Below are 25,336 nucleotides of genomic sequence, written 5' to 3' on the forward strand. Positions count from 1 at the left end.
TTAATACCTTTATTTCCAGGTATGTAAAACAACTAGATTGATTCTGAATCTGTGGTTGTGTCGCACTGATGCACCTCAAAATACTTCACACAATATTTATTTTTGTAGATGAAATACTTTTGTAGATAAATTACTTTAAAGCAAATGTTTTTTGGGAGTCAGCCAGGTGTCTAACACATGCGGAAACCCACCACCATGCTTAAGAGCATCCAAACCAAACTGAGAATTCCATACATCCCACCTACACATAGAAATTGTAGAGATAGATTGTTGGAATCGAAAGTGCACTCTCTCCCTGGAGGGACGTATTCTACTCATCTAATTCCGGAAAGCATAAGGCGCAGGTTGGCAGGGGTCAAGGCAGGAGCCAAAGTGTGTGTTGGGGTAACTGCTGGAGTCTAACTAGCTAAAGCCGCTTGCCATTGATAGCACTGTTTGGCAAGCTTTCCTACTGCTTGTCCAGCTAGGACCATCCTACCCTTTAGGGCTTTGACTTGCAGGATTAACAGGAGCGGTGCAGAAGGATTCCCTGTCCCTGGTGATGGTCTGCCCTTCCAAGTCCTGCCGCTGAGCCAGGCTGTGCTGTCATCAGCAGTGCCCTGGAATACTACGGACCCGCCTGCCTCAAGAACCTGACTAGAGAATGCCACAGAGGACTGCCTCTGATATTCTGATATTCCATTGCCAGACCTTGGAGCCAGTTCAGCCGCAAGGAGATACCGCTTACTTCACCCAATATAACAACAAGAAATTACAATATAAGTTGTACAAATTCTGTGAGTTGCTTGTTTACATTTAGAGGAGATAATCTACACAAACACTGTTTGATAAAGTGAATGCTTCGGTACTTATTGATGCAACTCTCACCTTGCAATGGACACAGACAGAGTAATCTGTACTGTGTGTTCAGATTGACTCATGAGTCTATAATTGTGAAGTAAGCAGTTCTGTGAGTAGCAGTTTGTCCCCAAGAGAATGGAAGGTTCTACACAATTGAAACCTCTGAACAGGCTTGGCACAGCTGTTCAAGCAGAATTTAAAATAGCTTTTAAAAGTGTATTAGACAAATATGTGAAAAGGGAAAATATGAAAGGGTACAGGGGTAAGGGAGAGGAGTGGGGTGAGACAGATAGCAATTACAGAGAGCTTTCACAGGCACAGTTAGCCTCACCCTCATAGTGTCACTGGAGTGTGAACATTGATTTTTCAGTGAAGCAAATAGCCATCTTCTAAGCTCTAAAAATGTGATTAAAAAAAGCAAGACAACAACTACAAAATTACATTTGTATAGCGCCTTTCATGTCGGGAGGACGTCCCAAGGCGTTGGACAGACAGAGTTACGGATAAGACAAATCCATAGGAAAATTTTGCAGCACAATAGAAGTTTATTTGACGCATCTTGCCCCAGTCAAATGTCTATTCCAGAGTCACTGTATGGACTGGCATAAAGCCTTGAGAACTGAGCCAAGTGCCAGAGAGCAAATCGATGCCCGTTCTCCAGCAACAATCAGCACCTCCAGGAGAGGTGACAAGGGAGAAGAGAACCATGTAGGAGCTAGTATCAAACCTGTCTTCAACAACCACTTAGGACTGGGACAAAGCAGCCTTTATATAAAGGGTGGCCTCTGAGTAAGAGTTCATTTGTGTGCGAACCGGACTGTTCCAAGATGGTTGTTAACAGAGGGTGGTTGCTCGAACAGGTTTGACTGTACTTTTCCTTAAAACCACCTTCTATTAAACAATGTATCCTTTCACACATGGCCCGTTAGCATGACGTTACTCTCTGTGCGGCCTATTTAAAGGGAGGCTTTGTCCAGTTAAAGTGTCCTTCGAGCTCTTCAGAATTGAAGGGAAAAGTAATGATGCATCAGATGTGTTAGTTTAACAATTAATCGTCTCCACTCTTAGTATTTTTACACAAAACCACATTGCAGTAGATATGAATCTATCTCTGCCATTTGCTAACCATATCATTGTTAATGCATAACTGCTGGTTTTAGCAATCAATTAGTGGGTGACAGACCAGATAGTCTGCCTTCTGCAGAGCTAACTTGCCACATCCACAGGACCCCAAGTTTGCCCCCAAACCTAATTGGGCCAACACTGCCCCTTTTTGTCGGTTCATTCCTAGCAGTTTCTAAACCAACACGCATTTTTTCCATTTCAAACAGGTTTTGAAGCCAAAGAAATTGATACATTCCTCAGGCTGTGTGAAAGCCGATAGTTTCAGGAGTTGAATGTTCATTTCTGGACTGGAGCAGATGGTGTTGGAATGCACTGGTCTAGTGTGGAGCGCAAAATATATATATACCATGATGCTGGAATGAATAACATGGCTTGTTTAATGTTTTTAAGTTGGCCGTGTGTTTTGTGGACTGGAATTTTAACCCTTTCGATATTGGCGTTTGTGCTGATGAACCATTGTGAGGTGAATGTTTTCTCTGCGGGGTTTGAAATTGGATTTGCTGAATGAATGGCCTGATCCTGTATGAACTTTTTTTTCTACCTTCTACAGCAATGCTTCCCGTCCAGTTGATCCTCTCTCCCATCCTTTTCTGCAATTGCTAAGTTCCTGAGCTGATCCTGTAGAAGAAGCTCAAGGAAAATAACTCCAAGTGCACATTGTAAAAGCACAGCATATGAGAGAGGAACATTTTCTCAAATGTTCAGGGTGTCCACAAAATCCATTTTTTTTTCTACAGTGCATTAACCAACAACTGAAAAGATGATTGTATTTAGAAGTACTTCATTGCATTCAGAAGTGTTTAACTGTATTTAGATGTTCAGAGGGTCGATGTGAGTGAGCGCCATCATTTTTGTGGCAGATAATGATCTGTCACCATGTTGGGTGCAAGATCTTCCATAACGTGAATAGAGCGATGAGGAGAAATGCATCTCCGACGCTTGTTTCAGCTCCTCCGTAGTGCCATGTTGTGTTTTGTAACAGGGAGTAAGTGGACTTTGTGAACACCATATACTACTGGTGATTTTGTCAGGTATTGCGCTGTTTAACTCAGCCTAGCAAAGCGTCCCCCAAAACACCATCAAATCTGATGCTTCACATTATATTTGTTAGTGAATTTCTATTTCTGTCTCTGGATCACAAGGGGATTACAAATCCTCCAGATAAAATTCTGCATTCACTTAGTAGCTTTTTGTGCGAGATTGCTGTGTGCAAAATGGCTTCTACATTTGCCTTCAATTACATAGTCACCACATTTCACAGTGAAAAATAATCCTGTGAAGCACTTTGTCATTCCGACAACGCCATAACATACTTTACCTTAAAAGCAAGATAACAGTTTAAGATAAATACAAGAATTATCATTATCACAACGGAGTCTGACTTTAGCTTGTCTACAAAATAGTCTCTCCCCTTATAATCTTATGAAAGGCTTTGAGACGACCTCCCAAAGTGAAAGGCCCTGTATTAAATGTGAGGATTATTCTCATCATATTTAATCTGCTATCACCATGCATCCACATGTAGGAATCCTGCTTTGATTCCCCCCACCAACCCCTCCCCCCTTAAGAGAGCAGTTGAACTCTTTCTAAAATATATTTTAAAAATCTGATCAACTCTTCTCTTCCCACACAGTCCTTATGTAAGCCTGATTTTCTGGGATTGTTTCATTCTGAGCATTATAAATTACAGTGTAATTTAGTTTCCTTCACTGTGTAAAACCTAGATACTATTATGATAGCATCAGCGCCTTGGGACATCCTACCGATGTGAAAGTGGCTTTCCAAATGTAATTTTGTATTGTATAATAATCTTTAACTTGATACAGCACCTTATTACGTCATTGAGGCATCTCAAAGTACTTCACTGAAAATATTGTAAAGTGAATTGACTATTTTGTGGGTGAAACATGGCAGCCAATTGCACACAGCTGTGTCCCACAAACAGTCATGAATTGAAAGACCCAATTTATTATTTTTTTTGAGGGAGTATTACCCCTGGAAAGCAATCCACAATCGATTAACAAACTGGTTCCTATTGCTAGGTAAACAGAGGCGTATGGAGTAAGGAAACTTGCCTAAGGTTTTGTCCCGCCCGGGAAATGAACTCGGGTGCTCTCGCTTGCGAGGCGAGCGTGCTAGCCACTACACCGTGGGACTCCACTTTTGTGATTAAAATGTTTTCTCCAGATGAACAAATATCTTTTTGTGGGGTGGGGAGTCGGGTTGGCAGTGAGCACTGAATTCAACTGCTCAATCTTATTCAAATGGGGCTCATTCCAGTTGTTTTGGATGGAAAAATTGTTTTCTTTAAGGCAGGCACCATAGATTAAACTCTCTGACATTGCTTGGCAATCTTTCCTTCTTCGTGCACGAGTGACGTGAAATCTTTCTTCATAGTAACTATATTTTTTCACGAGTAATTAGTTTTATCACTGCCTCCCAAGAAGGAAATGCATAACATTCCAGCATAAATTGGTGGCATGTGACCGCAGTCCACTCAATCTGTTTCCCATTTAGAGAAGAGGGCAACGACAACACAGAGAGAGCACAGTGGTGCCAAGGCACAAACTGAGTGTTTACTCTGCAGTGTGGGGAGAGGAGAAGAATGATGTCAGAAGCGAGGAGGAGACTGGGTTTGAATCATGGAACATGTCTGCCTTTCAAGGATGAGTGTGTTTCTATACAGTGCTTTCACACCAGGAGCTAGAGTAGTTGTGGTAGTTTGCGTGGTCTGTGCAAGTATTAGGCATCATGGACTGAAAGGCCTTTTCCAGTTTCATGCTCTCTTTCGGGAGATGTGGAGTGCAAATACTGGCATGGACTAGTTGGGCTGAATGACCTGTTTCTGTGCTGTGACGTTCTATGTAATTCATGCATCACCTGAACGAGAACAGTGTTAATCCTGTGATAAAATACTCCTGTAATTTGAAGAGCAGAATTCATGATTCCCAACAATGGGAAAATGGCAGTGAAAATTAAAAAAAAAATGTGCGATTCACCATTTGATCACAGTTTAGGAGGAACATTTGGATTCATCCAGTCCATGGATTTTCCTCCTTTTTCTTGCCTCTTCTCCGCCAACCCCCCCCCACCCCCAACCTTCCTCCCGCAAACAATAAAAATTTAGATTGGAAGCTGTTCTCCAAACAGATCTGTTGTACATGTGGGGAAATATCTCCTGGGGTTACTAGTTTACTCAGCACCACAGACAGATTACCTACCCCATCCTGCCAAAACTATAATAATCTTTGCATTTGATGCAGCACGTCTCAAATTGCTTCACAGAATATACTGCAAAGTGAATTGACTCATTCTTTTGTGAATGAAACGAGGCAGCCAATTGAGCACAGCAGTGCCCCGCAAACAGCCGTGAAGTGAATGACCAATTTTATTTTGGGGGATTGTTGGCCGGGATACTGATTGAAAATAGTGCATGGGATCTTTAATGTCCACCTGCGCAGACAGACGGGACCTTGATTTAATGTCTCATCTGAAGCATGGCACCTCTGACAATGCAACACCCCCCACTACTGCATTGTAGTGTCAGTTTAGACTATGATTCAAAGTCCCGATGTGCGGTTTGAACCCACAACCTTCTGACTCATAGTTGAGTGTTATGCACTACACCAGGCTGACACACAGCAGAGTGAATCCCAGTTATCAACTGCTGTTTAGGGGAGCAGCAGATCAAGGATCTGTATCAGGGTAAGACATCACTGTGACTTGCATTGCAGAAAATACATGCAATTGTGAATTGAGTAACCAAATTTTTTGGGGGATGTGATTATTATCCCCACAAAGCGAACCACCAATCGACTAACAACTGGGTTCCTACTTACTTACTTATATTTGATTTTACTGCCATTTCACGTCAGCAGGACATCTCAAAGCAATTCGTAGAGGATTTGCTGTGAAGTGTAGTGACTGTATTTTGTAGGGGAATGCTTCCTTTTAGGGAGATGATTCCAGGTCTGCAACTTGCATTGCACATTGTACACTTCACATAAAATCCTGTGAAGTGCTTTGGGACATATTAACTATGTGTTAAGGCCTATATCAAATGTAAAGGTTATTATTCTGACTACTTGCCTGCAATTTATGGTCAATGTAAAATCTTTATTCTAAAACAGCTGTTTCCTGTGCGGGTGTTAAAAGCATTTAACCTGATCTGGGAGGAGGAGTTATTGAACCATAATTTCAGGAACATTTAACTTAATTTCCTCCCTTCCACCCTCCTTCATAATCTTCTGCCACACACCAGCTGACGCAGGTGAAGTTGAATGAATCATATAGGCAGTATGATTTACACTTTGCTCTGTACCTCCTCTGACTGAGCCACATCGGTAATATAATTATAATAATCCTTGCATTTGGTATTGAGCCTCATTACGTCATTGAGACATCTCATAGCATTTCACAGCATATACTGGAAAAAACGTGTATTTTGTGGCGAAACATGGCATCCAATTGAGCACATCAAACTATCACAAGCAATGAGTCACCAATTTTAAAAATTACCACCGAAAGTGATCGCCAATTGACTAACAACCAGTTTCCTACTTACTGCTAGGTAAACAGACCGGTTTGGAATATCTATACATAGATCAGCAGGTCGTAGGTTTGAATCCTAGTCTCTGCTGTTTAATGATCAGCCAGAGTGGCTGGCATTGGGGTCCTTTGGGTTTGGAAAGGACAAAATTAGCCAGGGCTCCTGCTCACTTTCCAGAAGCCCTTCTTGAAAGGTGGGTGAATATTGAGTGTGAATGGGAGATGGTTCATTGGTAGAATAGCCATCACTTGGTGTTGCATCTCAGTATGAATAATAGCCATATAGTCTAGGGATTGGTAGGTGATTGGCACCTGAGGGACGGTATCCTAAAAAGGAGTTAAACGCCTTCAGAAGAAGCAAAAGATAAATGAGCTGCTGAGAATAGTACTGTACCTGCCCCTACAACAGCTCAAAGTTTGTGTGTGTGTATGGGTGGTGTGTGGGAGAGGAGAACAGCACCTCACAGGACCGCTCAAGTTACCTTCATAAAAACAAATTAATAATAATGACAATCCATGCATTTGATACAGCACCTTATTGCTTTGTTCAGACGTTTCAAAGCTCTTCATAGGATATACTGTAAAGCGAATTGAACGTGTATTTTGTGGGTGAAATTAAGAAGATTTACAAAACAAGACTGCAAACAAACCGTCCTTACAATACAGATTCTTTTTAATAAAAATAAACCTAAAACGTGTGATTAACCAAGAATGGATTCTATTCTCGAGAATAATAAGAATCAAGCCTCTGCTTAAAAGGCTGCGTTAGTAAAACTGTTTACAACTCCATCTGTTGTTAAAATTGCGCTTCTTGGCTGCCTGTATTGGATGAGATCGCTTTTTCCTCCTCCCCGGCTCTGATTTGAATTAAAATCTGACTGAACCTTGGCTGGGTTTGATGCTTTTTCTCAGGCACAGTTCAGTGTTTGTTATTGTCTGATTTCATTTCCTGTCTCCCCTGGCTGCACTTTACTCCAAACTGAAGCAGTGCCACTTGTTTTTATACACACACACACAGCACATATCATTCCATTGAGACTTCTGAAATGGAAAGATATATTGCAGGGGTCTAATTTTAAAGAGGGCCAGGGATCACGTGGTGCACTGTGCAGCCAGCAAATCCCGTCTCCTCCCCAATGGCAGGAGTCACACTTAATCTCTCCTAAATTTGCTCATTAGAGCTCAGTGGAGACTTGGTGTTCTCAGAACAAACACAGACCACTGGCCTGGAATAGACTGTGAATGATACTTCTGCGTTTAATTGCCTTTGTTAAGTGTAGTTCTCCTGACTCTTTGGGTTAACCCTTCCAGGAGTCGGAAAGCTGTTGCTCAGGGTCGAATCACATGTTTTTCATTATGTTTTTTTTTCCTGGTGAATATTTGTAACTGAAAGATAATAGTAATCCTTATATTCTATATAACGGCTTTCACATCATGAGGAAGTCTCAAAGCACTTCGCAGAATTTATCATATTGTACAGTATAGAGGCTCTGTATTTGTAGGAGAAAACAGTAGCCAATTTGCACACAGCAATGTCCCATAACCAGCCATGAAGTGAATGACTAATTTTATTTAGAGCCTTGTTGGCCTGGACATCGAGAGAACCTCCCTTCTCTCTTCGAATAGGCCCATAGAATCATTAAGTGATCAGGAACACCTTCTGTACCCCTTCTGTACTTCTGTCAGTGCCCTGGTTTATTGTCTCATCTAAAGAACTGCATCTCCAACAAACCAATTCACCCCCAGTGTTGCATTTAAGTGTTCGTGTCTAGACTATATGAGTTCAAAGTCCTGACGTGGGACTTGAACCCCCAGCCTTCTGACTCAGAAGCGATAGTGTATCAAACTGAGCCAGACTGACACCTATTGATTGTCAAGCAATAAAGTTAAGAAAAGAAGCTTTGTCGTGTAATCGGGCTGCTTCATTAGACAGCTTAATAATCCTTGAATTTCATATAGCAACTTATCATGTCATTGAGACGTCTCAAAGCGTTTCACACAATATACTGTAAAGTGAATCAACTGTATTTTGTGGGCGAAACGCGGCAGCCAATTGCGCATAGCAGCTTACAAAATGATGTGAACGTGTTTGGAGGATATTGTCTTGATGCTCCCTCATCTCTTTTTTTTAATGTTTAGTAAATCTCTTCACTTTGCCATTTTGTGCCTCAGGTCCTCTGTTGAGAAGCTCTGGTGCTATTATGCATTCTGGAATGAAGCCATTCCTTTCAGTGGGAGCCAGCATTTTGGGGTAACCTGGGGTTTGATTGATGGCGGTCGTCATGATCCGCAATACTTGAGCATTAATTGAAAATGTTCAGTAAACAGCTGGTAGTGATATTTAATCAAATTCATATCTGCCTGAGACCTTCTCGAGTCCACCTTCCATTGGAATTCACAGAACCTCTGGGAAATCTGCGCAGGCTATAATTATCTGGGGAAAAAATAGACACTTACTGAAAGGTACCATTGTGATTGCCCCTTCCCCCTGCAATTGTCTCTCTTCCCCTGAAGGCACCAACGTATCTTGGAATTTAACCACATAGAGCAGGCACACTCCCAATACCTCACCCAAGTGTTTATTCTGAAACGGTGAGTGTTGGAAGGCAATTCGATAACGTAGTATTCACAGCCAAGCCTGACTCTGCGTTCGCTCAATGTCCACACACACATATTCTAGCAGAGGCCTGCCATAGTAATCAGAAGCTAGCATCCTCCATTACACTAAAGTGCAGTCTGCCTGCTCAGATAAATAATAATAATAATCCTTGCATTTGATATAGAGCCTTATCACGTCTTGGAGATGTCTCAAAGCGCTTCACAGAATATACTGTAAAGTAAGTTGACTATATTTTGTAGGCGAAACGATGGATGTTAAAGAGAAGGGAGCCTGGTGTTCTGGCCAACAATCCTTTAGATTAATTGGTCATTAACTTCATTGCTCTTTGTGTGGAATCCCGTAGCATCATGGTTAGCGTGCTCACCTCGCAAGCGAGAAGACCCGGGTTTGATTCCCGGGCAGGGCGAAGCACTTTGGGACGTCCTCCCAACATGAAAGACGCTATACAAATGTAATTTTGTTGTCGTTGTTAGGCAAGATACCTTATTCCACAAGTATCTGTTTACCAAGCAGTAAGTAGGAACCCAGTTGTTAGTCGATGGAGGATCGCTTTCAGGGGATGATAATCCTTTCAAAAAAAAATTAAGTCATTCAATCCACGACTGTTTGTGGGACACAGCTGTGCAGAATTGGCTGCCGCATTTCGTCCACAAAATACAGTCAATCGACTTTGCAATATATTCTGTGAAGCGCTTTAAAACGTCTCAAAGAAGTGATAAGGCGCTACATCAAATGCAATAATTATTATTGTGGGGCCTTGCTGTGTGCAGATTGTTTGCTGTGCTGTACTCCTGTCAGTGCACGTGACCACACTTGCCTGTGGAGCACTTTGAAACATTTGGATACTAACAAATTTATAAGAATTATTATTCATAGGAGGTGGGGTAAAAAGTGCTCCCTATAGGAAATATTTCACCCCCTATTATTATAATAATCTTACATTTGATATAGCACCTTTCACACCAGGAAGATGCCTCCGAGCGCTTTGTGGAGTCCTGTAGCTCAGTGGTTAGAGCACTCGCTTTGCAAGCGAGAGACCTGAGTTCAATTCCCGGCAGGGCGAAACCTTGGGCAAGTTTCCTTACTCCACACGCCTAATAATAATACCTCCAAAACCAAAACAATAATAAATTGGTCATTTTCAATCTACGACTGTTTGTGGGACATTGCTGTGCACAATTGGCTGCCGCGTTCGCCCACAAATGTACTCTCAATTCATTTTACAGTGTGTTCTGTGAAGAGCTTTGGGACGTCCCCTCGACGTGAAAAGCGCTATATCAAATGCAAGGATTATTATTATTATTTGTAGGAAATGCTGTAAAGTGTAATGACTGTATTTTGTAGATGAACGCAGCAGCCCACTTACGCACAGCAACATCCCACAAGCAACCATGAAGTGAATGACAAATTTTATTTGAAGATTGTTGGCCAGGACTTGAGGAGAAACTCCCTTCTCTTTTCAAACAGTACCATGAGATCTGTATCCAACTGAACAGGCAGATGGGATCTCGGTTTAATGTCCCGTGGAAGAAGATGACACCTCTGATAATACAGCACAGCCTGGCACTGTGTGTCCAGTGTTATTTTAGACAAGAGTGCTACCAACTGAGCCAGACTGGCCCAGTCCTGAAACTCCGATCATACGTTCTGAGCTTCACTGTGTATGTTGTGTTTCACGACTGGTATGCATAGGGTTAAATGGTTTCATGCAGAAAAATCCCTTCGAGCTGTTATGTTCTTTATGAAGCACTCCAGGATAGGGCTAGATGTGAAATGTAGATGATTTGAAAGTGCTCTCTGATGTAGAGATTGCCTTTTGGCTGTTGATGGGAAGTCTGTGTTTATGTGCAGTCCTCTGTGTGTGTCAAACACCCAGAGCTCAGATCAGTATAATTTAAACAGATGTGAACTAACATCCTCTGTGCAGTATATGATGGTTTACACTGAAATGTACAAACTACAGCAGTGGATTTATAACTAGTGGGTTGCTGGTCATTAAAGGGCAATGCACATTCTTCTTCTATATTTTGTATCCATAAACACCAACCTTGGTTAGATACAATGCATCCTGGCCTTCGATGCAGCATTTCACTTTGGTAATGGGACTGTACATATTTGTGCATCCGTCATCTGGTCTTTATTTTCCATTATCTTTTGGGATTTTTTTTGTGAATAAAATCCATGTGTTTGCAAACCTGATTTAAGAATAGGGTCAATGGAGGTGGAAAGTGGAGGGGTCACATCCTGCCCACCCAAAGTGATGAATGTTTAAGTGTCGCAAGGACTGTAAATTTGACCTCCATGTGCGTTCTCTCAGTTTCACTCAGCTTTTTGTTTGGATGCACAAGGTCTTACCTTTGATTATATATTGTTAAACGCAACGCTTTCCGCTCAATGCTGAAGAGTCCAACAGCTTGCAATTTTTTTTCTTTATTGTATCAATACTGATGTCAACCGCATTTGCTGGCACTCTTCATCTGAGTCATTGGGTTGTGGGTTTGAAGTCCCACGTTGGGACTTTGATCTCCTGATCTAGGGCAGGATGGTCCAACCCTTTGGCTGCTGAGGGCCGGATGCCGTATTTGAGAAATATCGGCGAGCTGCATGAGGAATATTTTATCCTGATTGGCCAGTCCCATTGCCGAGCAAAGCCGGAGCCCCTGGTGACCATCCCTGATTGGCTCGGGGCCTGCGTGTCGTCCGTATTTGCTCGTCAGACAACAAAGTTGCAACTGGTTCAGGGGCCGGATGTGGCCCGCGGGCCGCCAGTTCATGGAAATGTAGAATTATACAGCACAGAAGGAGGCCATTCAGCCCATTGTGTCTGTGTCGGTTCTTTTAAAAGAACTATCCAAATCCAAATCCCACTCCCCCACTCTCTCCCCATTAGCCCTGCAAACTTGTCCTCCCCAAATAATTATAATTATCAGTTGGACCACCCTGGTCTAGGCTGACACTCTAATTCAGTTCTGGGGGGACAGTGCATTGTCAGAGATAACGTCCTTCAGATGAGATGTTCATCAGTTTATTCACGTTAATGATCCAATGGCATCACTTGAAAAGAGAAGGTAGTTTCTCCTGGTGTCATGGTCAACAATTCCACAGAAAGTAATGGTCATTCACCTCATGGTTATTTGTACGTTACAATGTTTCCTTGCCTATTTGCCTATAAAATACAAAATACACAGTCATTGCATTTCATAATACAATCCTATGAAACACTTTGAGACATTTCAACATAATAAGCTCCAGTATCAAATACAAGAATTATTGTTACTGCTGGGGAAATAGCTCCAATAATCTTTCATTTTACTCCTAAAATTCAAACACATTGTCTGGGATGTACTTTTTCCTTCCTACATTCTGACTGTTAGAAATTAAATCTCTTACTCATTCTTTGTCAAGGTCTCAAGATGTGGAACTCATCATCTCTCTTCTTCCCTTCCTTCGACAAATTACAGGCTTTTCAAACCCATGATAAGGGTTACCTAACCACTACTTGATTTATCAGTTCTCTCCTACTCTTTAGCCTTCATGTTGTCCTTCAATGTGGTTCTTGGCAGTTCATGTTGGTTTCTTATTAAAAGAGAGTGTCCTTAAATGCAGATTATCCATTCCATGTTTTATTATGTATTCGTGTTCTCTCATACACCTCCTACCACAGACACTGATATATTCCCCTCTGAGGCTGCGTCTTGTAGGATAGATAAAGTGCCACTCATTCACCAATGTAATCAGGATGGCACTCTTCATATTTGAGGCCTGTTAGCTCCTTGTCTTTGTTTAATTCTGATTGGGGAGATTTAGTCTAAGATGATGCTCCAATGCAGTGCTGAGAGTGTGCAGCACTGTCAGAAGTGCCGTCCTTCGGATGAGACATTAAACTAAAGCCCCGTCTGCCTGTTCAGGTGGTTGATAAAGATATCTCGCACCACTATTTGAAAAAGAGGAGTTTCTCTCCCAGTGTCCTGGTAACAATCACCCCAAATAAAATCAGCCATTCACTTCAAGGCTGGTTGCGGTACATTGCTGTGCACAAATTGGTTGCCTTATTCATCCACAAAAATACACAGTCGGTCCTATAAAGCACTTTGGGACGTCCTCCTGATGTGAAAGGCGCTACACCAAATGCAAGGATTATTATTACTCTAACACTGTGCATTGGTATTTAAATTTATTGTGTAATGAGCAAAAGCAATGGCTTAAAATGTGAAAAGATTCACTCAGTTACAAATGTAACATCCTGGCACAACACCTGTGCTTTATAACCCCTTTAATACACCAGCTGTAGCCTTTTAAACAGCAATAGCAACTTGCATTTATATAGTGCCCTTCATGCCAAACTCTAAAACAGCATCTGTGCCCATTTATAATAATAATAATAATCCTTGCATTTGATATAGCGCTTTTCACATCAGGAGGACATCCCAAAGCGCTTCACAGAACACACTGTAAAGTGAATTGACTGTATATTTGTGGGCGAACGCGGCAGCCAATTGCGCACAGCAATGTCTCACAAACAGTCGTAGATTGAAAATGACCAATTTATTATTGTTTTGGGTTTTGGAGGGATTATTATTAGATGTGTGGAGTAAGGAAACTTGCCCAAGGTTTCGCCCTCTGCCTGGAATTGAACTCAGGTCTCTCGCTTGCAAAGCGAGTGCTCTAACCACTGAGCTACAGGACTCCACAAACTTGTGCTATAGCAGCGGTGACTCTATAAACTCCCATTAAAGCATCCTTTAAACTCCACACCATCATCCTTTCAACTCCTGGTACAGCAATGCCCCTTTAATCTCTGGGTACAGCAGTCGCGCTCCTTTAAACTCCTGGTACATTGTTCAGAAATGTCTGTATAATTCTAAATAAGTTTACCATTTTAAATAGGTGACATTGACTGGAGAAAGGAAAGCCAGGCATTGTTTTTGTCACTATACCTTTGTGAAACAGTAGTAATAATATTCCATGCATTTGATACTGAGCCTTATCATGTCGTTGAGACGTCTCAAAGCACTTCACAGGATATACTGTAAAATAAATTGACTGTATTTTTGTGGGTGAAACGCGGTAGCCAATTGCGCACAGCAGTGACTAATTTTATTTGGGGGATTGTTGACCAGGACACCAGGAGAAACTCCCTTCTCTTTTCGAATAATGCCATGGGATCTTTAACATCCACCTGAACAAGCAAATGGAACCTTGGTTATATATAAAAAATAATCCTTACATTTGATATAGTGCCTTATCACAGCTTTAAGATGTCTCAAAGCGCTTCACAGAATAAACTATAAAGTGAATTAACTGCATATTTTGTGGGCGATTTCAATAGCAATCTAATGAATATAACCTTGTTTTGCGAGTGATCTGTTAGGTTTGTTTTTCAACTGCTGTCTAATGGTTTTAGTAGGAACTGAATGTCCAGCTCATCACAATGTGTTTGTTTGCAGTGGGCACGAGATGAATTTGCAGGATTGTTCACACAGCCAGCAGAGAACGTCAACCAGTACTTCCAGTAAGTATTATTTTGTTTCAAGTTTATCTTAGCCCTTTATGTGAAAAAGGAGTTGGCTGAGGCCGGGCAGATAACGCACGTTGAAATCTGGTCATGGTTAGGATTAAATTAAAATTGATTTATGTCTCTGCAACGGGCAGAATTAATGAAATAAAGAGCGTTTTCAGTACGTATTAGAAAACGTTATCAGGTTACAGTTCCATATGGAGCCTTTCCTTTCCCTGGAATCGTTTGAACAAAAGGAGAGACGGTTATTGCCAGATGTGAGTTGTGTAGAGCAGCAGCTGGGTCTTGGGATTGCGGTGGGAGGGGGTAGGGGGTCGGGATGGGGTTGGTGGGGGGTGGGAGAGGAGAAGGAGTGAGGGAGCAATGGTAGCCTCCCCATCTGGAACTGTCAAATTTGTCTGCGTCTCCGAGCAGGAACAAGCTAAAGTAAATACAAGTCAAACTTGTTTGGCTTTCTCTGCTCATTTTATTGCAATAAGGATCTAATTCTTGGGACCAGTGCCCACTTACTTCAGCTTTGAGTCTTCCCAGGACCTAAGCTGCTGAGCCCTGCAGTTTTCTTTGAGGTTTCAAACTAAAATATTGTCTTAAAAGGTAATGGTCTCAATGAAAAAAATCTATTTAACTCAACTTCAGTTAAGTAAGCAGAAGTTTTACACACTGTAAATGTCGAACAAAAGCAGTTCCGTACACATTACATTTACACACTTCTTCCCTTATGGGTTGCTTCTTTATAACTAATCCTGTGAACCTATCCTTTCCACCAGAACAAGCTAAGAAAAGTAGTAAACAGTGAGGAGGATAGTAGCAAACTGCAAATGGACATAGACAGACTGGTAAAATGGGCAGACAGGTGGCAGATGAAGTTTAATGTGGAGAAATACGAAGAGATGCGTTTTTGGAGGAAGAATGAGGAGAAGCAATATAAGCTGATGGTACAATCTTAAAGGGAGTGAAGGAACAGAGAGACCTGGGGGTTCAGATAAGTAAATCTTTGAAGGTGGCAGGAAAGGTAGATAAAGCTGTTAAAAAAGCATACGGGATACTAGGCTTTATAAATAGGGGCATAGAATACAAAATTCAGGAAGTTATGATGAACTTTTATAAAATACTGGTTAGGCCTCAGCGAGAGACTGTGTTCAGTTCTGGGCCCCACACTTTAGGAAGGATGTCAAGGCATTGGAGAAGGTGAAAAGGAGATTTACCAGGATGGCACCAGGAATGAAGGACTTCTGTTATGAGGAGAGGTGAGAGAAGCCGGGATAATTCTCTTTAAAGCAGAGAAGGTTAAGAGGAGACTTAATAGAAGTTTTCAAAATTATGAGGGGATTCGATAGGTGAAACTATTCCCACTGGCAGGTGTGTCGGTAACCCGAGGACACCGATTTAAAATAGTTGTTAAAAGAAATAGAGGTGAGGAGAAATGTTTTCACACAGCGAGTTGTTCTGATCTGGAATGCATTACCTGAAAGGGTGGTGGAAGTCAATTCGATAATAACTTTTACGAGAGAAGTAGATAATTATTTGGAGAGGACAAGTTTGCAGGGCTATGGGGAGAGAGCGGGAAAGTGGGATTGAATTGGAAGCTCTTTTCAAAGAACTGGCACAGACACGATGGCCCGAATGGCCTCCTTTTATGCTGTATAATTCTGTGATTCTATGATTCTAACAGATATAGAAGAGGTGGTCTCACTGTGTCGTTGAATAGAGGCAGGGACTTCTTCAAAAAATGTCACTGTGCAGAGGCAGGATGTAAAGTCCAGAAAGTGAGGCACAGTTTTTACAAGATCAGAGGAGAGGTTTGGATAAAGAAGGCTCCTTGGCTTTAAGAATACTGAACCTACCATCCCCACATCACAGCAACACGTTGTTTAAATGTCCTGAAATTTTAACCTGTTTTGGTGCATTCCCCCAAAAATCTAAATATTACAATATTTTAATTTGGTAACTCGATACCACGTTTCGCCCACAAAACACACAGTCATTACACTTTACAGTAACAAAAACAGAAGTCGGTGGGAACAAACAGCAGGTCAGGCAGCATCTATGGCGAAAGGAAAGTGGGTCAACGTTTTGGGTCCACGACCCTTCGTCAGAACCCTTCGGGTCATGGACCCGAAGTGTTGACTGTTTTTGTTTCAGATTTCCACCATCCGCATTATTTTACGTTTTGTTTACTCTTTACAGTATATTCTGTGAAGCAATTTGAGACGACTCGACAACGTGATAAGGCGCTATATCAAATGCAAGGATTATTAATATTATTATCCCAAACTATCGTTCTGAGTTGACGTTTTCAATCGCGTTTAAATTCTTAAATACATTTCTATAAGGTCAACCCTGAAACCACTCATTTCAAGACTTGAAGAGCCCTCGATTGTCTAATTGTTACACTGGTGATCATCCTTGTTGCTCTCCGCTGCACAGCTCTAGGGCTTGGGCAGTTTCGGATTGAGAGGTTATTTGTAGTTGGGTAACGTGACGTGGTTAAAAATGTTTTTGATTTGCTGGAATTAATTATATTATACATATGAAATGGGTAATTTGCAGTGGATCATGGTTGCACGCCTCTCTGTAGGCATCCCACAGCTACGCCAATTAATACAGACATGCGTCACCCAATTATAATACGAAATGAACAACATGCTGAAAGAACTACTTTTCCTGCATGGTGTATAATCTCGTTTGCCTTTATTTCATTTTCTCCCCTCCTCATCATGTGACCCCAATCATTTTTTAAACTAATAATAATAATCATTTAATTTGGCGCAATGTCTCAAAGCTCTTCATAGAGTATACTGTAAAGTGGATACTGTGTATTTTGTGGGTGAAATGCGGCAGCCAGTTGCACACAGCAATCTCTCACAAACAGCCATGGAGTGAGTGGCCAAATTTTATGTTGGCCGGGGCACCAGGAGAGAGAAACTCGTTTCTCTTTCGAATAGTGACTCTTTAACATCCACCTGAACAGGCAGACGAGACTTCAGTTTAATGTCTCATCCAAAGGACAGCACCTCCGACAATGACGTGCCAGCCTAAACCATGAGCTCAAAGTCTGAATGCGGTGCTTGAAATTCCAAACTTCTGACCCAGAGCTGACATCTGGATCACGAGGCTTTGGCAAGTTCTGTCCTTTAAGTCACTATGTCTTATAAGATTTTGACCTGAAATCGCGAAGTCTTTTTCCGACAGCCGTATATCAGGAACGTAAGTTTCGACCCCAGTGAGTATAGAGGACGGGGAGGGCAGGGGACACTTCACAGCTAAACACAATCCAGGACCAGCATTCAAACATGCAACATTCTGGACTGGGAACTTTGTGTTGAATTGGATGGTGGCTTTGTCCATTATATCATTGGAGGAGCTTAGTGAATAATCTTTACACCGTTAAGATGTTAAACCAAGGTCCCCTCTACCTGTTCAGATGGATCTTAAAAAATCTCATGGCACTATTTGATAGCCAACTATCGCCAAGAAAAATTGGTCGTTCACTTCATGGCTGTTTGGCGTTATTGCTATGTGCAAATTCGGTGGCACGTTTGTCTAAAAATACACACTTACTACAATTCATTGTAAATAATAATAATAATCCTTGTATTTTATATAGCATGGTTAAGATGTTTCAAAGCGCTTCACAGGATATACTGTAAAGTGGATCGACTGGGTATTTTGTGGGCGAAATGCGGCAGACAGTTGCGCACAGCAATGACCCCACAAACAGCAATGGAGTGAGTGACCAATTTTATTTGGGGCATTGTTGGCTAGGACACCGAGAGAAACTCTTTTATCTTTTCGAATAGTGCCATGGAATCTTTAACAACCACCTGAACAGGCAGATGGGACATCGGTTTAACGTCTCATCTGAAGGACGGATAAAATTCATTGATGCGCTTTGAGATGTCTCGATAATAAGGCTCTATATCAAATGCAAGGATTATATGCAAGGATTGTATTATCATAAAAATGGTAGCGCTGCCCACTTACACAATTTTTGAATGAAGACAGTTCACCCAAAGTTTGCGCTGTAATAGTTTTCGCCCTGATACAGGATGATGGATTGAGGTGGGGTGGTGGGGTTTAAATGTTAAAATACTTTCAGGATTCTTCATTGAAGAGCTGACGTTTTGACTTTGGCCTCATCCATCACATGAAGACTGTAATCTGAAAGTCTGTGCCTTTTATAACCCCGTGACATGAACTTCCACTTCAAAGAAATTTCAGTTTTGTGATAACATTGAGCACCTTGAGATGATTCACAGTTGGTTCCTTCACTGACCTTGTTGTGCAAGCACATCATTTTCTACAAACGTTGGTAAATGACAGAAAGTCACTCCTTCATATTGCACTATATTGAGAAGCTTAACGTCTTGCAATAGAGTATTGATGAAATACTATAAATGAAATGTTGTTGTTGTTGTAGAGTAATAATTATAATAATAATCCTTGCATTTGATATAGCGCCTTATCACGTTAGTGGGACGTCTCAAAGTGCCTCACAGAATATATTGTAAAGTGGGTTGACTCTGGATTTTGTGGGCGAAACGAAACGGCAGCCAATTATTCACAGCAGTTTCCCACAAACAGTCGATTATTTTGGGAGAAATAAATAGTCATGGAATCTTTAACATCCAGCTGACTAGGCAGACATGACCTCATAGGAATAGGAACAGATGTAGGCCATTCAGTCCCTCGAGCCTGTTCTGCCCTTCTATTAGATTGTGGCTGATCTGTACGTCAACTCCAAATGCCTCATTTTAACACAACTGAAGGACAGCATCTCTGACAAAAACAAAATTCCACCATTACTGCACTGGAGTGTCAGCCAGACTGTGAACTCAAGTCCCAAAGTGGATCTTGAAACCATAAACTTTTGACCTGGATGTGAGAGTGATACCAGCTGAGCAATGCTGACAGATACAGAGGGTAAAACATTGTGCAACAATACAAGAAATGAGAAGCACTCAGAACGGGGCAATACATGTCATCCCTTTTGACATCCAATGTGGTGAAAATATTAAAAAGCTAATAGAATACTCTGGTCAAAGCAGTAGAATATACATCTACATATGTTATGCTGAGGTTTCACAGTGAAGTGGTCAGACCGTAGTTAAGTATAGAGTACTGTCAAATTTGGTCATCATACCATAAAAATGAGTAGTTCCATAAAATAAGATACAGAGAGGGGCAACAAGACACATCCCAGATGTGAATGGAAGAGGATATAAAGAAAGATTAGAGACAATTAAGCTTTACAGTCTGGAAGGAAGGGGTTTAAGGCACTTTATTGAACTGTATGAAATATTTAGTGGTTACAGATAAGGTAAACTCAGGGAAATGAAGCTTGTATTTTGAGACTAAAGTTTATTTGTGGGCAGCAGTTCAAATTTCAAAGGCCATTCTGCTTTTTTGTGGGGGGTGGGGGGATCTGGCTCTCAGAACATCTTTTGTCTCCTCAGTAACTGCTGTCCTACATCCTTCATATGTAAGACATATGTTATCAACTCAAAAGATTTAGCAGCATTTTGATGGCAAACTTTGCAGTATGGTTTTAACAAAAAGGCCACGGTTCTAGGTTGTAACAAGAACCTTATGCAGAGAAAATTGAAGGAGATTTGGCAAATGTAATATGCTGAAAGAGTAAATAAACCCTGTTGAAGATTACTCATCATTTGAGCGAAGCGTGATTAAATGGCATTAAATTCTATGTATAATTGAATAAATTCATAACATTTTCTGACCATTCCTCTGAGTGCTCCTCTCAGCACACAGGACACCAAAGGTATGGTTTAGAACCTCAACATTTTATTGGGAAGGGGAGTTCTAGATATGTAATAATAATAATAATAATCCTTGCATTTAATATAGCGCTTTTCACGTCGGGAGGACATCCCAAAGTGCTTCACAGAACACACTGTAAAGTGAATTGACTGTATATTTGTGGGCGAACGCGGCAGCCAATTGCGCACAGCAATGTCCCACAGTCGTAGATTGAAAATGACCAATTTATTGTACTTTTTGATTTTGGAGGGATTATTATCAGGCGTGTGGAGTAAGGAAACTTGCCCAAGGTTTGGCCCTGCCTGGGATTGAACTCAGGTCTCTAAATTGCAAAGCGAGTGCTCTAACCACTGAGCTACAGGACTCCGTTGTACCAGCAACTGATCAGCCTACTGCAGTGTCAATGTATTGGTAACTCCCACACACCACGTCATTCTGCTATAATCTAGGTTACTAACTGTTTCCAGAACTACTCATTAATGTGGAGCTTATGTGACAATAACAATAATAATAATAAACCTTTCATTTGATGTAGGGCCAGTGGAGTCCTGTAGTGCAGCGTGGTTTAATTGGCGGCATGAGAAAGCAGAGAAAGAGGGGAATTGAGAACAGCGTTTTGGGGTTAACTGTCAGCACAGAGCTTCCCTCAGCCACTGAGGACGGACACCGAGGACATGCTAACACTGAGGACAAAACCTAACTCTTTGACCACGCTTGCTGTCAAACTGTTTTGGGGACAGTGTTGTGCGCAATTGGCCACTGCGTTTTGCCCACAAAATATATTGTCAATTCACTTTACATTATTTTCTGTGTAGTTTCTTGAGACATCCCAATGCTGTCATAAGGTGCTGTCTCGGCAGCCAAAAGGTTGAACCACGCTGCTGTAGGGTATTGGTTAGAGCACTCGCCTCGCAAGCGAGAGGACACGGCTTGGATTCCCGGGCAGGGCAAAACTTTTGGCAAGCTTCCTTACTCCACACGTCTGTAAGTAGGAACTCAGTTGTCAGTTGATTGGCAGACTGCTTTTCTGGGGTTAGTAATCCTTTCACTCAATCTATTGTTTGTGGGACACTGCTGTGCGCAATTGGCTGCTGCGTTTTACCCACAAAATATACAGTCAATTCACTTTACAGTATGTTCTGTGAATCGCTTTGAGACATGTCAACAACGTGATAAGCCGCTATATCAAATGCAAGGATTATTATTATTATTGCTTCATCTAAATTACTCAAATCACCTCACAGAATTTACTGTCAGGTGTAGTGACTGTGTATTTTGTAGGCAAAAGCGCCAGTCAATTTGAACACTACGTTCTCACAAGCAGCCCTGAAGTGAATGACCAATCTTATATGGACAATGAGTATGATGAAACTGAATGAGGAGCATGTGTAGGGTTGGGAGAAGGGGGGGGGTGGGGGGAAGTGTTGATTTCTTTCAAGGATTACTTAAAAAGTGAAAGCTCTTGAGAGGTGATGTTCCGTTAAACATTTCAGGTTTATAGGAAGAAGCGACAGAAATGAAGTGCCTGGAAACAGGCAGTGAATTATGAGCTGGACAGCCACTAAATGTTGCCTGTTTCCTCTTTCCGCTCTGTGAACTCAGAAAAGACATCTGCAACTAATTTTCAACATTCACTCACTCGTTCCACAGCCGGAGGGATGGGATTCTCAAATGAGCTTTGTTTTGAGACTCAGTGCAACGAGTCTGTGCTGTCCAGCTGGTCTCCAGTTGGCAGAGACCTGGACCGCTGTTTAAAAAAAATATTTGTAACCAGTTGGTGATGAGCAAACTGGCTCAGAGTTTTGTTCTCCACACTTACGAGTTTGGTCGATAATATATAGATACAGTGAAATAATATCATGACTTTTAATAAGAGTTATAAATAAGAAAATTGAAATGTGGCGAAGGTGGAAGAAAACAGTCCTGGTCAGGGACCAGATGTGGGGGAGGAAGGACAGTTGGGGGTCGAACCAGATGCCTAGGTTGCACACTGGTTTGGTAGAGAAATAGAATAGAATAGAGGAAGCTGATTCAATAACAACTTTTAAAAGAGAAGTAGATAATTATTTGGAGAGGACGAGTTTGCAGGGCTATGGGGAGAGGGCGGGGGAGTGGGATTAAATTGGATAGCTCTTTTTAAAGAGCCATCATAGACATGATAGGCTGAATGGCCTCCTTCTGTGCTGCATAATTATATATTATATAATTTATAATTGTATAATATATATATTGGCTGCCGCGTTTTGTCCACAAATATATGGTCAATTCACTTTACAGCATATTCTGTGAAGCGCTTTGAGACGTCTAGAAAAGCACTATATCAAATGCAAGGATTATTATTATTATAATTCTATGATTCTATGAAGTCTTAAATAAGATATTCCTGAAAATCAAGAGACATGACATATACATACTGTATGATAAAAATCAACAAATGCAGAAAAATGCGATGCTAGACTCAGGCAATAGCACTCTTGCCCCTTAGTCAGAGGTTAAGTGATCATGACCTAGGTTCGGAGTTGGAACTCCTAGTCTAGGCTGACACTCCAATACAGTACTGGGGGTGTGTTGCATTGTGGCATGTGCCATTCTCCAAATGAGAGGTTAAATCGATTGTTCAAGTGGATGTTTTTCATGATGTCCTCGCCAACAATGCCTCAAATAAGGTTTGCCATTCACTTCATGACTGTTTATTGTTCGAAAATTGTACTTTATAGTATGTCCTATAAGACGTCCTCCCAATGTGAAAGCCACTAAATTAAATAGAACCATCGTATCTGTGTCAGCTTCCTTGAGAGTAATCCTTTAGTCCCATTTACCTGCCCTTTCCCAATGCTCCTGTAGCTGGCAACTTTTAAGACATCAAGGTATTTGTCTAACTCCCTCTTGAAAGTCAATAAGGATTCTGCCTGATCTACCACTCCCGACAGGGCATTCTATATCCTAACTACTCTGTGTGTGACTACTCTATTCTTTTCCTCCAGTCACGTCTTAACCATTCATCACTGGTGTTATCCTAATAAACCTCTTCAGCACTCCCTCTATAAATGCAAGGATGATTATTATAAAATCACTCTCCCTCATGAGATTTCTCAATTTCTGGGGTGTTTGAAAGAAAAACCATGTTAAAGCTCCATATTTGAAATAATAAAAATACTACTACTATTGCTACTACTAATAATAATCCTTGCATTTGATATAACATCTTATATTGTCGAGAGGTCTCAAAGTGCTACACAGAATATACTGAATAGAGAATTGACTGCATATTTTTGGGGCGAAACTCAGCAGCCAATTGGGCACAGCAATGTCCCACAAACAGTTGTGGAATAAGTGACTAAATTATTATTCATTTATTTATTTATTGAAGGGATTATTACCCGAAGAAAGCGTCCACAAATCGACAAACAACCAGGTTCCTACTTACTGCTAGGTAAACAGAGACATGTGGAGTAAGGAAACTTGCCTAAGGTTTCAGTCCGCCCGGGAATCAAACCCAGGTCCTCTCGCTTGCGAGGCGAGCACACTAGCATATAAACTGCAGGACTCCAAGGCACAATCCAGGAAGAATAAATTGTTTTAGATATTATTTTTAACTCGGCCTAAACCCTCTTTACACATAAGCTAATCTGCACTTATCTCTGTCTTCTAGCATTGTAATATTTGACAGCAAAACGTTGCCTGTGAAACTTCTGAGAGCACATCTTTTTCTCATTTGCTGTGATGTTTTGAAAAAAAATTCCAATTGCATGCAACTGCCCTCAACTTGACATTGAAGTGTACATTGAAATACATGAGGCATGAGTTCTGAGGATAACTGACTTTTCCCTTACATTAACCAGAGACTCTACCTTTATGGATCGGACATTGAAGCTGCATGAAGGTCAGGCTTTGGAAATCCTGGAAGGTGTTTACAAGAGCCTGGTGTCCGATAAACCAGTGACTTGGGATGACTGCGTGGGCTGGGCCAGAAGACACTGGCAGACACAGTATAGCAACAACATCCGCCAACTCCTGCACAACTTCCCATCGGACATGGTACGGAGATTGGGGAATGGGGGAGTGCGTGGGAAGGAGGCCGTCTGAGACAGTGGAATAAATCGGTGTTTCAGCACTCGGACTGAACCAGTAATTGCTTCTGGAGTTTTTCCGATGAAGCTTTCTCAGGGATTGAACAGTATTTGGTCAAAGAGCAGCTTTGTGGTGAAAGGGGTGACTTGAGGGTTATGTGAACTGTGCAAAACTATGCAAAGATGTTTTTTTAAATATATATATATCTATATTGCAAAGGACAAGGGCTGGGGAATTAGCTTCCCACTTCTTATTCTTTTAGCTGGCATGAATATCTTGTAGCTAAACGGATTCACTTTTGATCATTGTCCTGTAGCATATTGGTCAGAGCACTCGCTTTGTAGATGGGGAAATCCAGGTTTGATTCCCGGGTGGGGTGAAACTTTAGGCAAGTTTCCTTACTCCACACGCCTCTGTTCACCTAGCAGTAAGTAGGAACCCAGTTGTTAGTCGATTGGCGGATCACTTTCCGGGCATAATAATCCCTCAAAAAAAAATTTGATCACTCAATACACCACTGTTATTGCGACAGTGCCTTGTGCAGTTGGTTGCCGGGTTTCGCCCATAAAATATGCAATCAATTCACTTCATAGTATATTCTGTGAAACAATTTGAGACGTCTCAACGATGAGGCGCTATATCAAATGCAAGGATTATTATTATTATTATTGACAGCTTCCACCAGTGAGGCTGATTGGTTGTAGGTGAGCTTTTTTTTCTGAGAAGAGAGGCCTAGAGTAGTATTGAACCATCAGACCAGAAGATCGCAGGTTTCCTGATTTCAGGAGGAAGCAGGGGAGTGGTGGGGCAGAGGAGGTGAGGAGTGGGGGGGGAGA

At 41.5% G+C, this 25,336-nt stretch overlaps 1 protein-coding gene across 3 annotated transcripts in view; it reads left to right on the forward strand.

Annotated features, from left to right (window-relative positions):
* The window catches only part of uba1 (ubiquitin-like modifier activating enzyme 1), a 156,503-nt gene that overhangs the window by 39,086 nt on the left and 92,081 nt on the right, over window positions 1–25,336 (forward strand). For all 3 annotated transcript variants that reach the window (XM_007890277.2, XM_007890279.2, XM_007890278.2), the window contains 2 exons: window positions 14,581–14,645; window positions 24,272–24,467. In XM_007890277.2, coding sequence (XP_007888468.2) covers window positions 14,581–14,645; window positions 24,272–24,467 — 261 coding nt within the window. The remainder of the gene's footprint in view (window positions 1–14,580; window positions 14,646–24,271; window positions 24,468–25,336) is intronic.

Source organism: Callorhinchus milii, unplaced genomic scaffold (assembly GCF_018977255.1).
Source record: "Callorhinchus milii isolate IMCB2004 unplaced genomic scaffold, IMCB_Cmil_1.0 Scaffold12, whole genome shotgun sequence".
NCBI lineage: Eukaryota > Metazoa > Chordata > Chondrichthyes > Chimaeriformes > Callorhinchidae > Callorhinchus > Callorhinchus milii.